General features: G+C 50.9%; 1 protein-coding gene across 5 annotated transcripts in view; it reads right to left on the bottom strand.

Moving 5' to 3' along the window:
* The window catches only part of ZMYM3 (zinc finger MYM-type containing 3), a 1,331,158-nt gene that overhangs the window by 794,698 nt on the left and 520,689 nt on the right, over nucleotides 1-15,771 (bottom strand). For all 5 annotated transcript variants that reach the window (XM_069612373.1, XM_069612372.1, XM_069612371.1 and 2 more), the window contains exons 7-8: nucleotides 14,511-14,723; nucleotides 13,889-14,039 (exon numbers count right to left, since the gene is read on the bottom strand). In XM_069612373.1, coding sequence (XP_069468474.1) covers nucleotides 13,889-14,039; nucleotides 14,511-14,723 — 364 coding nt within the window. The remainder of the gene's footprint in view (nucleotides 1-13,888; nucleotides 14,040-14,510; nucleotides 14,724-15,771) is intronic.

Here is a 15,771-nt window from a genome sequence, read left to right as displayed (position 1 = left end):
GCTGTCAGATGAGCGCGGACACCTCACCATCGTATCGCCTGACGGAATGCTTCGTCGAGCGGGATCCTGTCCTCAAAGCTGCCCGTCATCTGGATCCAGTGGGCGTAGAGGAATTCTTGCAAGGGCCGCATCCGAAGTCGGCAGTGGGGCACCAGATAAATGCAGGAGGACATTCCGAGGAGGGACTTGATAGACCTCACTCTGGCCACGTCCGTGGCCAGCAGACGTTGCACCTTTCCTAGGATGGTCCTTATCCTTTCCTCCGACGGTGAGGCCCGCCGCGCCACTGTGTCGAGCTGTGCTCCCAGAAACAGGGTGACTTGCGACGGGACCAGGTGGGATTTTGGAAAGTTGATGGAGAACCCCAGGTCCGTGAGCAGCTGGACGGTCTTCGCAGTGTGTTCCACGGCGAGCCCCCTTGCCCGTATGAGCCAGTCGTCCAGGTAGGGGTTGACGTGGATCCCCTGCAGGCGCAGCCGCGCCGCCACCGGTGCTAGGCACTTGGTGAACACCCTGGGCACCGATTTTAATCCGAACGGGAGGGCCTTGAACTGGTAGTGCCGCCCTTTGACCACGAACCTGAGGAACTTTCGGTGTCTCTTTAGAATAGGGATGTGGAAGTAAGCATCCTCCAAGTCCAACGACGACAGGAAATCGCCCTCCTCCAGCTGTCCCAGCACGTGCTGGAGGGTGACCATCCGGAACTTCTGTGCCTTGATGTATTTGTTTAGTCGTCGCAGGTCCAGGATGGGACCTGTTTTCTTCACGAGGAAGTATCTCGAGTAAACTCCGGAGCCCCGAAGCCTCTTCGGGACGAGCTTGATGGCCCCCTTCCTGAGCATCGCCCTTACTTCCAACAGCAGTTGAGGGATGTGATTTTCCTTCCTGGCCACGGGAGGAATGCTGGGGCACCTCTTCTGGAACTCGAGGGCGTGCCCCAGGGCCAGGGCGTCCAGCACCCAACGGTCGGTGGAGATGGACTCCCACACGCCGACCAACTTCGTCAGCCGGCCTCCCACCGGGGTGCTTCAGCGGGGGCCCGACCAGACAGTCGGTTCAATCTTGCCTGGAGGCCGCTTTGCCTCCTTGACCACCTTGGCGACGACGGCGGGATCCACCTGACTTGCCACGTCCCTTGTAGGCCTCCTGCGACGGAGACCTTGCCGCTTGACGGTACGTAGAGGAGCTGCTGCCGGCTCCCTTGGAGGCACCCTGTCTGCCTCCGGAGCTCCGAAAGGACGGCCGTCGCTGTTGGAGCACACCCAGTGCACGGGCCGTCTCCGTGTCCGTCTTGATCGCCTGAAGGGATTCATCAACCGCCTTGCCAAAAAGGTTGTTCCCATCGAAAGGCATGTCCAAAACCTTGGTCTGAATGTCCTGGCGGAAATCCGTCGCCTTGAGCCATCCTCGTCGTCTCAGGCAAACGCTGTTGCCCAACTGACGGAAACTGGTGTCGGCGATGTCCGTAGCCACCGTAATGGTGTGGTCCGAGGCAGTCTCACCTTCCTGCAAGATTTCCAGGGCCTCAGCCCTCTTGGCATCCGGAAGGAAGTCCAACAGAGGGGCGATCTTGAACCACAACTCCCTGTCGTAGCGGGCTACGATGGCCAGGGCGTTGGCCGCATTGATGGTCGTCGCTGCAGATGAGATGACCCGTCCCATCGCATCCAGCTTCCTACCCTCGGTCGTCCGGAGGGGAGGTTGAAGTCGAGGCCGATGCCCCCCCCCCCCCGCTTTCTTCTTGGCCGCCGCGACCGAGTCCGGGGTAGGTTGCACCCTAAGGCACAAGGGGGCAGCGTCGGGGACCCAGTACTTCTCGTACCGGTCCCTCTTTGCAGGAGCCGTGGCAGGGTTCTTGAGGAGGGCGAGCCCCTCATCCCAGATGTCATCAAGAAGTGGTACGGCGAGGACCGTCTTCCTTTTAGCCTCGCGCTGTTGGTAAAGGAACCCCTCCTTTTCCTCGGGGCAGAGCTGGAAGAGCTCGGATGCCCTGGAAATCATTGCATGGAAGGATCCAATCACGTCGGGCGGGGCCACCCGGGCAGGGGGCGACGGGGGACATGTCCCGTCATCGCCTCCGTCGTCATCCGTACCCGTCGTAGTCGTGTCCATGCCTGTATCATCCCCGTGGGTAGTGGACCGGGGGAAAGGCAGAGTCGGGTCTGGTTCAGGCCCCTTCGTCGGGGGAAGGGGCAACCTAGTCCTCATCTCCGAGCATAAGGACTGGATGGCTGACAAAATGGCCGCCGAGGTGTCCTGCGGCGCCGGAAACGACGGGAGCGAGGGCTCTTGAGGAGCCTCGTCTGCGTCACCCTCGTCGGGATCCCTCCCGATTTATTTATATTTATATAGCGCACAAGAAGCCCAGGGGCATTGAGGCGCTGTTACTTGCAATAAATTAGTTACATGGTACAGGCATAAAAGCGATTGTTAACACATTATGAATACTACAAGATAGCAAACTGTTACAGATATTGCATTGGGACGTATATTACAACATATATGATAAGTATTCGTGCTGGTGTGTCGGGTCCTATGTGAAGAGAGTAGTTTTCAGAGTTTTGCGGAAGGTGGTGAGGGAGGCCTCCGCTCGGATAGTGGGAGGAAGGGCATTCCAGTGAGTGGGCGTGAGATAGGGGAAGCTGGATCCGCCCGCTTTTACTCTTTTTACTAGTGGCACCGAGAGCATGTTGGTGTACGGTGATCTGGTTGGCCTGGTAGTGGAGACTGGGTGGATCCTTTGAGAGAGGTATGCTGGAGCAGTGAGGTGAATTCACCCGATGGGCTGGGCCTCCTCCACGACTTGGATGAGCTCTTCAGAGGTCGTGTCAGTATCCACGACGGCCACCAACCCCTCCCCCCACCTTTTCCAACGAGGACTTCGTGGGGGTCTTCTCGATGGGCCTGAAAGACGACTCCCTACGGAACTTCTGGAAAGACTCCCCCCTACGGAGCTTCTGGAATCCTCCAAAAGCGCAACTCGACGAAATCTTCCCCCTTGAGGGGCATAGAAACTCCAAAACGGATCCCCGTTGATTGGAAGTAGAAACGGTGGAGCTTGAGGCTCTATTTAACCAGAAAAATGAGAAAATCTCCTGAAAAAAGCGTGAAAACGCAGCAAAAGCTCGAGAGCTAAGCACGAGGACTCCCAACACTTGAACGTGCGGTAAAAATCTGAGGATGGCTGCCAGGGGCGGGCTTAGGGAGAGGGCAGTCATTGGTTGGGGGCAGTATGACCCAGAGACCAGTGATTGGTTACTGCTGAGAAAGATCAGAAACAAAACTGATTTTTGCTATACCGAGGACTCCCGGCCTGACGACGGGGAATATTCATGAGCATGTGAATCCATGCCAGACCCCATGCTGGAGAAAGTTGATCATATCGGATGGGGAGCCCCACTCCTGGTTCCATGATGCCACAAAGTGAAGCTGAATCCTCCTAATCCTCAATCACATGTGTGGAACATCTAAAAGGGCCGTCGCCAAGAGACCCAGGAGAGTTTGGTACCACCAAGCCAAGGTCACCTCTCTGCCAAGGAAATGGGAGGTCGTCCTCTTGATGGCCGAGATCTTGTCCTCTGAAGGAAATACCTTTTCGGAGCATGTGTCCCAGAAGAGGCCCAAGAATGTCAGTCTGCGAGGGCTGCAGCTGCGACTTCTTGCGATTGAGCGAGAAGCCCAGATAGTGCAGTGTGTTCATAAGGGCATGGGAGGAGGAGTGATGAACCGCTTCCGGAGATGTAGCCCCTGGCGAGCCGGTCGAGGTATGGGTAGAGGTGGAGGCCCTGCGCTTTCTGGAGGGCAGCCACCATATTCATTAGCCTGGTAAAGACCCTAGGGGCCATGTTGTGGCCACAAGGGATGACAATGGTAGCCCATGATCCTGAACCGTAGGAAAGAACGATGGAGCTGCCAAATCGCGATGTGTAGGTACACGTCCTTCATATCCAGGGAGCACATCTAGTCTCCGTTGCACAATGTCTCCGCTATAAAAGCTGGCGTAACCATCTTGAATTTTTGTAGGGAGAGGTTGGAAACTCTTCACATCTCCAACTTTTCTATGAAGTAGGACTACCAGCTGCACCTCTTCAGAGGCATTCTTCCTTTCCTCTCCTTCCACCAGAAGCTCACTGTCTCCAGAGCACTGGTTCTCTCTAGGCTAGACTATTGCAACAGCCTCTTTCTAAATCGGCCTGCTTCTACTCTCCGCCCTCTGCAACTCATCCAGAATAGTATTGCGAGACTTGTCCTTGGCCTCAAGCCCAGGGATCGTATCTCTCCAGGAGTGAAATCTTTGCGCTGGCTCCCAGTGGCTGCGAGGATTAAGTTCAAAACCCTCTGCATTGTTCTCAAGGCCTTCTGGGGCCCGGGGCCTCAATATTTTTCAACTCTCTTCCCAAATATCTTCCTTCTCAAGCTCTTCACTCATCTGCCTCCAGCTCGCTCAGGGGCAGTCTCTTCTACAAGCAATGAGTTGGTGGTAGATTTCTTTGAATATTTTTTTATTGTATGTGGCTAAACACAAAGCCCTTACAAAATTTAAAATACTTTAAATGTTTCATACACAGCAGATCGAATTTTAAAACATTCTATACAATTAGACAATCATTACTTTACCATATATAAACAAAAAAAAATATTTTGAACTTCACCTTTCATGCAATCAAAATGGCATGATTTTTACATGTTTCATCTCTTACCATGTAATGCTGCTAAAATGTCATTTACCACATTCAGTTAAACAAAGCTAACAGTTTTCAATAGTCCAGCCAATGCGAAGATTAGGGGCTTGAACTGACCATTCATCATCCTGTTCCAGATAAATTCAGTTGCATTCTCAAAGTCAACATTTACAATTTGCATCAGTATTTTTGTTCCATCATCTTTAAAATGTACATATTCAAGAATGAAATGCTTTAAAGTTTCGACAGGTTCATTGCATAATAGAAAACACTGTCTCGACGGTTTTACACCCATCATTTCCCCAGTACTTTTTCCTTTCCCTGGTTGGAAATTGATTCAGTTTAAACCGTATGACATGCATTACTTACGGGAATTTCTGATGATTGTATATGCTTAGATTCACATGCTGTGCATATGGTCCAACATCCAGTGGTAACCGCAGAGTATTGCGTCTTGTCTTGCGAGAATCGAAAGGGTACATCGAAATGGGCGTGCCTGTAACACTATACCTACGTGATGTGTAGTGTACCCAAAATCCTTCACGCGCTGAGGTCCCTCCAATTGTGGTTTTTTCTGCCATGAGGGAGCCCAAGGCTATTGTGAGCGAGTACATGAAGAGAGAAGTAGTAAGATGTCTATGTTCCTTCCACCTTGAGCGGGGAGGGCGCATGTGAATCTAAGCAGATACAACCATCAGAAATGCTTTTACGGTAAGTAATTCATTTCTTCTGATGCTTGTTAATCTGCTTAGAATCACATGCTGTGCATAGACTAGCGAACAGTACCCGGAGTTGGGTTGTGAGAAGGAACTGTAGAGAAAAGCGGTCTTAGTACTGCTTGTCCCACCTGAGAATCAAACCTAGAACGAGTGTCTAGGCAATAGTGTTTTGTAAAGGTGTATACAGAACTCCAGGTTGCCGCTTTGCAAATGGACTAAACAGGAACATTTGCAATGAATGCGATGGATGCCCCAGTGCCCAGAGTAGAATGTGCTCTAGGCTTGAAGGGCAGTTCTCTCTTAGCAAGAGAGAAACAGTGTGATGCATTTGGCAATCCACCTTGAGATGCAGTTTTAGAGACAGGATCCCCTTCTCTACCAGCTGCCACTGAAACGAAAAATTGGTTCGTTTTCCTCAGTGGTTTAGTTCTTTCCAGGTAGAACATGACTGCCCTGCGCACATCTAGGTCGTGTAGGCTTCTTTCGGCCATGCTAGTGGGATTCTTGAAAAAGGTAGGTAGTTCAATCGATTGGTTCACATGGAACTTCGAGATGAATTTAGGTGCAAATCTGGGGTGAGTGCGCAGAACTACCTTATCCCTGTGGACTGTAACAAAGGGGCCTAGAACAGAATGTGCCTGTAGTTCACTAACCCTTCCAATAGAAGTGATGGCCACTAGGAAGGCCATTTTATAAGTCAGGTCATTTAGACTTGCTTTATGCATTGGCTGCATTGGCTCAAAGGAAGCTCCCATGAGTCTGGGCAAAACCACATTTAGGTCACACCCAGGAGCTGGGTGAGAAATGGGAGGATAAATCCTCTTAACCCCTTCCATTAAGGCCTTAATCGCCGGCATCTTCCAACACACCTTTTGATGTGGTGTAGGCTGAAAGAGCAGCCAAATGAACCTTTCTGGAATTAAAGATCAACCCAGTGTCTAACAGATGGGTAAGGTACAGCACAATGTGTGTGGGTGAGCAATCGATGGTATTGACGCCTTTGGAATTACACCAGATGACAAAACCTTTCCATTTGCTGGCATAGCAATAACGTGTGTTGGGTTTTCTAGCTTCCCCGAGTATGTCCATGCACCTCTGAGGGGGCTGTAGGTGTCCAAACTCTATGACCTCAGGAGCCAGGTTGCTAAGTTCAGAGTTTGTGGGCATGGGTGTAGGGTCTCCCTCCTGTCCTGAGACAACATGTGGTATGGGCAGGGTAGTTTTACTGGTGGGGAGAGGGACATTTCCATCAGATGAGTGAACCAGGGTTGGTGGGCCCACATGGGGGCCACCAGTATCATGGTAACGGGTTCCTGGTTCATCTTGTGCACTATCTTGTTGAGAAGGGGAGTCTGGGGGGCAGGGGGGAGCGTAGACAAATTTCACTGACCAGGTTATCCAGAGACCGTTCCCCTTAGAGCCGTTATGGGGGTACCTGGAGGCGTAGTCTTGGCATTAGGCGTTCTAAGTTGCGAACAGGTCGATTTCTGGGAAGCCCCATTCTGCAAAGACGTTGGACACAATGTCTTCATGCTGACACCATTCGTATTCTTCGGGCAGAGAAAAAATCTCTGCTGAGCACGTCTGCCAGAAGATTGAGTTCCCCTGGAACATGTTGGGACAACAGAAACATCTATTGTCTGAGAGCCCAGATCCAAATCCAAAGTTTTGGGCCAGCGTGGATAGCCCTGGAGAGTGTGTGCTCCCCCCTCCCCCGTTTATTCAGGTAATACATGGCTGTAGTGCTGTCTGTCAGAATCAGCACCATCTTCCCTTGTAGTTAAAAGCTCCAGTAAATTTATATGGTTGGACGCTACTTGGGGGACCACACTCCATGTGCCGTCTGCTGAAGCAGGTGAGCCCCCCCAACTCAGAGAGGAGTGTCGCGAGAGTGGCTTCCACTGCAGGGATGGTGAAGGTCTTCCCCTTCAAGAGGTTTGTATCCAAAGATTTGTCTGCGGCCTCCCCATGTTTTTCAGAAGAACAGGAATAAGCCCAACCGCCAAAGTAATTCTCCCGATGCGGTGTTCGATTACCAACAAATTTGTGTGAGTTAGTGGATCCGAAGGGCTATCGGTAGACTTATTGCCTTGCGCAGCGTTAGAAGCCCGAGCAGTCATTTTTTTCGCCTTGAGGCCTAGTTGTGATTTTTGGGCCTACCGCAGCCTTCGGGACAGTCGAAGCGACGGATTTCCACGCTTCAGCATGTAAACCTGATTTACGGGTAGCGCCCTTGTTTGCTTTGGAATGCCCAGTCGCAAGACGCTGCTACGGATGCAGGGAAGGCTTTGGGTCTGTACGATCCGAGGAATCTGCTGAAATTTTCGACGCCCCTGCTGGCGCTTTCACCTTTTTCGACGTACCCGTCGAAATAGGTGTAGGGGTTGTGTGCTTAGTGAAATGTGATTGTACGCCTTTGTCTCCGGGTGTTGTCCCTGAAGTGAGACCAGACTCAGGCCTTAAAGGGTCGGGGATGGGCGTGGCGGACCTAGAAGTGTCCACCTCTAGGTCTATTACATCCGCAAGGGATGTTTGGTCATCGGAGGTGCCCACGTCACTTTCGGCAGGTGTGGCTGTGGGGGGGACGGGGTTCCACCCGCAACATACCGTACACAGCCCACCGCTTTGCACGGCGCTCCTTAAGGGTCTAAGGCCGAAGGAGTTTACAAGCCGCACACCGCTTCTCGTCATGATCTAAGGGGAGACAGGAGTTCCATGTCCTGTGTTCGTCCTTCCACGGATATCTGACCCTACACTTAGGGCAGAACCTAAAAGGAGTCCTTTCCATAGCAAAAGGGGAAGATGACCAGACCTAGAGGTTAAAGAGGGGGAAGAGGAAAGACATACCGGAAATATGGCCACCCCAACCCCACTCTCCCTACTGAAAAGGCCGGCCAGAAGGCCCAGCCACGTGGATGCTTCAGCCGCCGGATCGTAGGCGCCGAAATCCACCGCCATAGACAAGTCCCCCATAGTCTTTGTCTAAGTTGTTCTTGGCATCTAAATGACTTTAGGGGGGGGGGGGGATAACCAACAAGTCTGTTTAGGATAAACAATGTCTCTTATGTAAGAGCTCCGCTATAGGGTGACCAGTTATCTGGGCGCAAAAATCAATCTGAGGGACCTCAGCGCGTGAGGGATTTTGGGTACACGTCACCTAGGGATACTGTTACAGGCACGCCCATGTCGACGTCCCCTTTCGATTCTCGAAAGACAAGATGCAATACCCGGCGGTTACCACTGGATGTCAGACCATATGCACAGTATGCAATTCTAAGCAGATTAACAAGCATCAGAAATACTGACTACACACCATTTGACATGGAAACATTGCAACGTACATACACAAATTATCCCTTTTTTGGTAAATGTTGCATATTCCCTGTAAGTCGAAAAGCCAGAGATTGCCTCCACTGTACTTGTCCAATCCCTCTCAAATAATCGGAGTAGATCTCTTTCTTCGGCTGGGGCCTCCCTCTGGAACAGCCTCCCTGAAACTTGAGAACAATCTCTGGTACTGGAAGCACCTTAAAACCTTCCTCTTAGCTTCTGCTTTCTCTCCTCTCCCCTGCTGAACACCTGGCTGAATCTGAAACTGCACTGTTTACCTGGCCACCCTCTGTTCTTGGGCCCATGTACCCTCCCCTGCCAGTTGCACACCTGCACTGCCTCCCTGGCAACCCCCGCACTTGGGTACTTTTCTGTATCCCTACAGTTCCCTACCAGCACTTGACACCTGATGTCTGCACTTACCCTTGCACTTGCCACCCGCTGGCTGTACTTTTACTTATTGCTTTCTTTATTCTATTCATCCCATGTTCTGCACTGTCCCCTCCCCTTTCCCTCGTGCACATTTGCACTAGCACGGTCTGAATGACACCTGGCCTAGTAAGATCTCCATACGTATGCCCCCTGTCTGAGCGCTGCTGTGACTGGATGTACAACTTGGGCGTGGTCTTTGGCAAGATGGATAAAGACTTGGCCGTTTGTTCTTGTCCAGCTCTTCGTCTGTGGTGGACTGGAAGAGGTCCAGCCCTCTCTAACAGCAGATTTAATATGCGTTCCTGGACGCCCGGGTTGAATTTCATCGCCCAGAGCCAGGCTGTCCTTCTCATGTCCGTGGCGATACAGATGGCATGGCAAAGGTATCAATATGGGTCACAGTGGACTCCATGCGGACCTGCGCCACCAGCTTGGCCCCAGCCAGCCCTGCCTTAAAATGTGATTGGCTCTGCATAGGGAGGAAGTCTGCAATTTCCAGCCATAACCTTTGGTTAGCGGCAGTCAGCATGACATCAGTGTTGGCCTGACGAAGATGCAAGGACGCGTTGGAATAGAGTTTCTTCCCGTACACCTCCAAGATCTTCTCCTTGCCTAGCAGCCCCGCAGAGGAGGCGGCTGATTATAGTGATACTGCAGCGATCACCGAGGAGAGCAGCTGAGGATGGACTGCGAGCAAGAGTGTATCCCCCTCCATCTGCCTGTACTTGGCGTCCAGGCGTCGATTGACCAGCTGGACCTAGTGGGACATGAGCCAACCATTCTTGCACAGGGAGACTACTTCAGTTTGCAGTGGAATCCCCGTTTTAGCAGAGGGGCCGCGCATATGGACTTCAGCCAGAACCCGCTCTGCCAGCTGCTCAGTTGGGGTAGGGTAGGCCCAGGTACTCCACCAGCCCAGCAAGACGTTTGTGGAAGGTATTGGCTGAGGATGCCATGTCTGGATGTGGAGTAGCCACCAGAGGCTGAGGAGGAGGCAGAGGTTGGTCCGGAATCGGCTTGGGAGCCAAAGGCAGCAGCTCCGCTGGGGCCGGGGGATGAGGCACTTGTGGTGCTGCTAGCATTGTAGGGATGACTTCCCTGATGGCATCCTTGAGGAAGACCCCCCCCACCCCCATCCAAGGTGACTTCATGAGCCCGAGGAACCTCTCGAAGAACCCCCACTTAACTGGCCGGAGAGGTTGTAGGGGGTACTGACTGGGGAGCCGGGAGCTGCGGGAGCCGCTGCATACCCTGCCTGTATGGGCGCAGTGGGAAACTGCCCTGCGCATAAGGATAGGCTGTAGGCCACATACCTGGTTGAGGCCAATCCCACCTGGACACTCGTTCTCCGAACTCAGGGGAGGGGTGCCTCTGTTTTGCCCGGCAGCCATCTTGTCGAACTGACTGCCACATGCCTGCGACGTGTTGCTCAGCTCGCTGGGCCCAGCCTCTAAGACTCTTGAGTGTGGATCACGAGGCCTACCCTGCTCCTCGGGCCTAGGACTGGTAGATGCGACACCCTCGAACCAGGGGTCAGTAGAGCTGCGTTTAGGCGCCCACTCTAATGTACTGCCAGTATTAGGGCGTAGCCCCTCTGCCATATTGTCAGTACAAGGGCAGAGCCCCTCTTATGTCAATCCAGTACAACTACTTTCCGGTCCCTCAACACTGCCACCGGGAGGATCCAAGGATTCGCTCAGCCCAAAGGCCGGTAGCTGCAACAGCCTCGGTGGTGCCCCTGCTGGTACAAGGACCTGAACGGTTCCTCCTGCGCGGGTGAGTCCTTGGAAAGGAGTCTCCTTTGCGGGGTGCGATGGAAAATAGCGGCCCTACCTTGGTCCTGTCTCTGTGCTTCACGAAGTTCTTTAGGTCCTCTGGAGGAGACTTCTGGAAGAGCTCCCTCCACCTGGCTAGTCTGTTCTTCAGCACTTTCGATGACAGCGAGCCACACGCTGTACAAGCTTGCCAGCTGTGGTTGGGCCAAGGCAATGTAGGAAGAGGGCATGGGGATCTGAAGTTGGCAAGAGCCAGTTGCCGGATCGACACCTGCTGAACCCTGTGGAAGTCGACATGCGCCGGGGAGGAGCGTGACGCCCGAAGACAGAATACCTGAATGATAAAAAGAAAAAAAAAAAGAAGTATCCGCGCATGGAATTACATGGCCGAAGCCAAACCCAGGAGTGCTGGTGAATTCGGCCCGTTCCCGTCGATGTGGAAAAGGGGGCAGAGGTGGGGGGGCGGAGGGCAGAGTCAGGGCAGTGCATGCTCCCTGGGCCGCACCCCTGCGTGCCTCTAAATTTAGAGGGGACGTTTTTTCTGGTGAAAAAGGGTTCTGTCTCCTGTCCCTTGGAAGGGACGTAGGGACCACAAGAGATGCTTCCATCGGACAATCCTCTCCATGGGGGTCCTCAAGCTCCTGAGGGCGCTTCTTGTGGAGGGTGGAAGACAAAGATGAGGACTCCTCATAACGTCCAGAGGTCCGAGAGGCTTTTTTGTCCTGATCAGAATGCTCCGTTTTTCTGTGCAGTCGATCAGTTTTTGTTCATGCCATTCTCAGGCGTTTCTGCATGATCGCCTTGTGGTAAACGCGTAGGCGGACCCACAACGGGTGCAGTAGGCATTAAGTCGGTGGGCCAGGAGGAGTCAACCGACAGCATGCAGCCTTCCCTCGAAGGCAGCTAGGTGGGTATGTGCTTCTGGGAAGTGTGTGCGTGTATGCTGGCATCACCAGAGACCTTCCTCATATCGTGCTGTGACCGCATTTCTAGGCTGGGGACAGGCATGCAGCAACTCCATTGTTCCACTGTAGTGTCCTCAAGCTCCGAATCGGTCTCGGCTGCCTTGCTCTTCGTGGTCCGATTGAAAAATTCCAGCAGCTGTTTCCAACTCCGGTGTCCTGGAATATGCCATCCACTGCTTTGTCTAGCGCTCCTTTAGCGTCTTGGGCCTAAAGAGATTGCACGTCATGGGATTCAAGAAAGCCACGTGGAAGGCAGTGGTTGCAAACTATGTTCGTGGACCCACAGGAATTTTCTGTTGTACTTGGGACAGAATTTTAAAAGGGTTGGCTCCATAGCGGACGGCAGACAGAGGCAGCAGGACAATGTAGCAGGGGCAGGAAATAGGGGTAATACATTCTCTAACCAAAAAGGATCAGGTACCCCCTCTACCCCCACAAACTTTCCCTACTGGTTAGGCCGAAGCCTGGTGTAGGCCAAAGCCAATCTTGGAACTGAACGTCTGTTTCTGCAACCGGGATTAGATGTCGAGATGCTGAAACAAAACAGCCGAAAGAGTGCGTCAATGCAGAGGAGTTTCGGATGAGTTTTAACTCAAAGTAGCTGAAGCTACAGACTCCCCAAAAGAACAACTTGCCACAAAGGTGGAAAAAAATGCATCTGCGGGGCCTCGACACGTGCAGGTTCATAGGTACAGGGTACGTCACACTAGGGATAGTATTACATTCACACCCGGTCCACATCCCTTTTTGAACTTCAAAAACTTTGTGTGCAATACTCTGCAACTTCCACCAGATGTCGGCCTACCGAAGGTCTGTGATTCTAAGCAGCTCCACATGCCTCAAATGTTTTATGCTTAGAGGATTGGATGATATTACCGGGTTGATTTTTTCCTAGTGTTTTTGGGCCTATAATACATTTAGTATTTATGTACTTGCCTTTCTAAGTAGAAACATTGTGTATTTTACTGGCTGGACTCATTCTGGACCCCTAACACCACTCATCTCTCCTGCGAGTAAGCCTTGACCACTCCTTGCTTACCTTCGTTGGTTTTCACTAACGTCTTGAGAAATCTATCTCAACAGTCTTCATTCTGGGATGGTTTGCTGCCATTGTGCTGCCTTCTTTTGCTCACCTGGCTGCTGGGAACCGTCTGATCGGGTTCCAGTCCTCAACTAACATTTCATGGCAAAATTATTTAAATTGATAATTTTATATGTGCAACTTTAATTAAAATATTTTTTTCAGTCCATCGGTGTGGTGTAGTTTCTGGAGTTGTGTTAGAGACAATTATACATGTGTCGACCTACTATCACAACCGGAGAGGTCAGCCTTAACCACACCAACCACGTTTGATAGAGAGTTGGTCTTCAATTTCTCATCCGGTGTTCGTCTTGCCCAATAGTGTTCGCTGTAGCCGTGTGTCAGAAATGCTCCATTAATACAGTGACCAATAATTGGTTACAGACTAAACCATTGTGAAGGAAAGATGACAATTTATAGATTTACCTGGGTCTGTGCAACATTTAGTATGATTAGTAGCTCTTTGTATTTTATTTATGAAATATCCAAAATTAAACAGAAAAGACTCTCAATCTAGGTTAATTTCTTTTAATTAAATTACATATTGATGTGAAAGATTTGGTTTAAACCATATCCCAACAAACATTTTAACATGCATACTTTGAGGGAATTTCCTTACTGTGTTGTGTAGAATGCAGCATTGCAACCTTTAACCCACCCTGCTCCCTCCTGTTCAGTGCAAAGCCTGGACCGCTCAGCTATGTCTACAAGAGAGGCAGAGAGCGAGACGCCCTGAAAACCAGGGTGTGGTTTGATCGCTCTGAACCCTACACACAGGGGGGCTAGGAGAAAACTCTAAAAGTTGAGGCATTACCATTCTTTTTTAAACAATTGCACCATATGCTTGGCTAAGGGGGCAGGAGGGAGGGAGAAATGAGCTCTGCCACCAGGAAAATGGACTCACCAGTCAGGCCAGACTGTTTGACCTTGTGGGACGTGATGCAGCAGACTGAACAGAAGAGTCCCATCCGGTTGTTCTTGTCCACGTTGGAAAGCATATCAAAGTTTTTACATAGAGTCTTGCACCACATGCACGGGTAAACCTTGGTGTTTTTCTGCAGTCACAAAGAAAAGAACACTGCTTAAAATTCTTTCCAGCTTCATGTGGTGGGGAAGAGCAAAAAGGGCAGGCAGCATGAACTCAGTTATTACACCTAAGCCACAAGCAATGCAGGATTCTCATTTAGTCGAGCAACCACAAACAAATACTTTCTTGCTGCATTCAGCCATGCAGGAAAAAACCTCACATACAGCACACAACACCCAGCCCTCATTCTACAAACGTCAAGATTCAGTACCTTACAAATCCGAGCGTACAACCAGATGTCACTTGCAGTGCATTTTCATTTTACTAACAGTGAATTCTTTCTACAGTCACCCAATCATTCACTGCTTGCTGCCCAGAGTTTGAAGCCCCCACTGCTAGATGAAGCCACAACTACTGCACACTTCCAACTACTTCCAACTACTTTAAGGAGCCTTCACCCAATATCAGCCAGCCATGCCCCTGAAGAAGCACCCCTCACCTTCTTATAGCCATTGAGGCAGGTGGAGTTGCAGAACCGCTTCTGCTGGCCCTCATGAAACAAGTATTCCAGCGGCAGGCCTTTGTTATAGATGTAGATGCCACAGTTGTCGCAGCAGTTTGTTTTCAACCCTTTGGTAGCTCGGAACTTCGTGAAACAGGAGTCGCTACAGAGTCTATGCACTACATTCCCATTGCTGACCTCATGCTGGATCTGCACAGAGAAAGGAGGGATCCCAACAAATATTTAGGAATCTATGACGGGGCATTGTAGTAAAGCCACACTCTAGATAAAGGTTTCTCATCACAAGGCCTCCAGTTCTCTGCAGTGAAAATGGCTTCCTTCAACACTCACATTTTAAGAAACTGACAGAACCAAAGAAAGTTACAAGAACAAAACATAGCACACAAAAAAAAAAACAGGCAGCTGGGAGAATGTGTGGCCCAATTTCTACCGGAGTACATTAAAGGGGTGGCCATTTTAAATGTCCCATTTCAGTCAATATTTTGACATATACAGATTCTATTGAGGGAGGTGCTTCGATTCCTAAACAGTAGTGGGTAAAGACTTCCCTGAACAAGCCTAGTCAAACTGTTAGTCTGGTCTGTAGTGCAAGCTCTGACCTGTACAGTAGCTGCGGAGTACTAGCCGCTTACTCGCAGCAGAAACTATGAGAGCCCATACATAGGACCTTGCCCCCTGCATCTAACCAACAGCCCCAAGATGTTGGGATCAGGGATCCAGTAAAGCGAAGAACTGGATACCTACCGTTCGGGCCATGGAGAAGCCCAAATGGGTCTGGTATTACACTATGCCCATGTCAGACCTCTTTCCATGGGAAGGAACAAGTTACTTACCTCTAACTATTGTTCTCCAACATGGGTCTGGCATGGATTCACATGCTCATGAATATTTCCAGTCATCAGGCTGGGAAACTTGGGTTAAAAAAATAAAAAGAAAAATTTCACTTTCACTTACAAACTGTCTTTCTCCTATATACCAATCACTGAGCTCTGGGTCATGCTGCCCCCAGACAATGACTGACCTCCTCTGGCAGCCATCTTCAGATTTGTATGCACGTAAAGTGGCAGTATGACGAAGAAGAGCCGCAGAGGGGCAAGAGGGAGGGTTTGCATGTGAATCCATGCTAGGCCCATGCTGGAGAACAATAGTTCCAGATAAGTAACCTGTTCCTTCTCCAGCATGGAGTCTGGCATGGATTCACATGCTCATGAATAAAGATTACATAGCAGTGCAACAT

Source organism: Ambystoma mexicanum, chromosome 5p (assembly GCF_040938575.1).
Source record: "Ambystoma mexicanum isolate Mex_15411 chromosome 5p, UKY_AmexF1_1, whole genome shotgun sequence".
NCBI classification, from domain to species: Eukaryota; Metazoa; Chordata; class Amphibia; order Caudata; family Ambystomatidae; genus Ambystoma; species Ambystoma mexicanum.
Note: the sequence above shows the minus strand (reverse complement) of the source record. Positions and strands in the feature narration are given on the sequence as shown.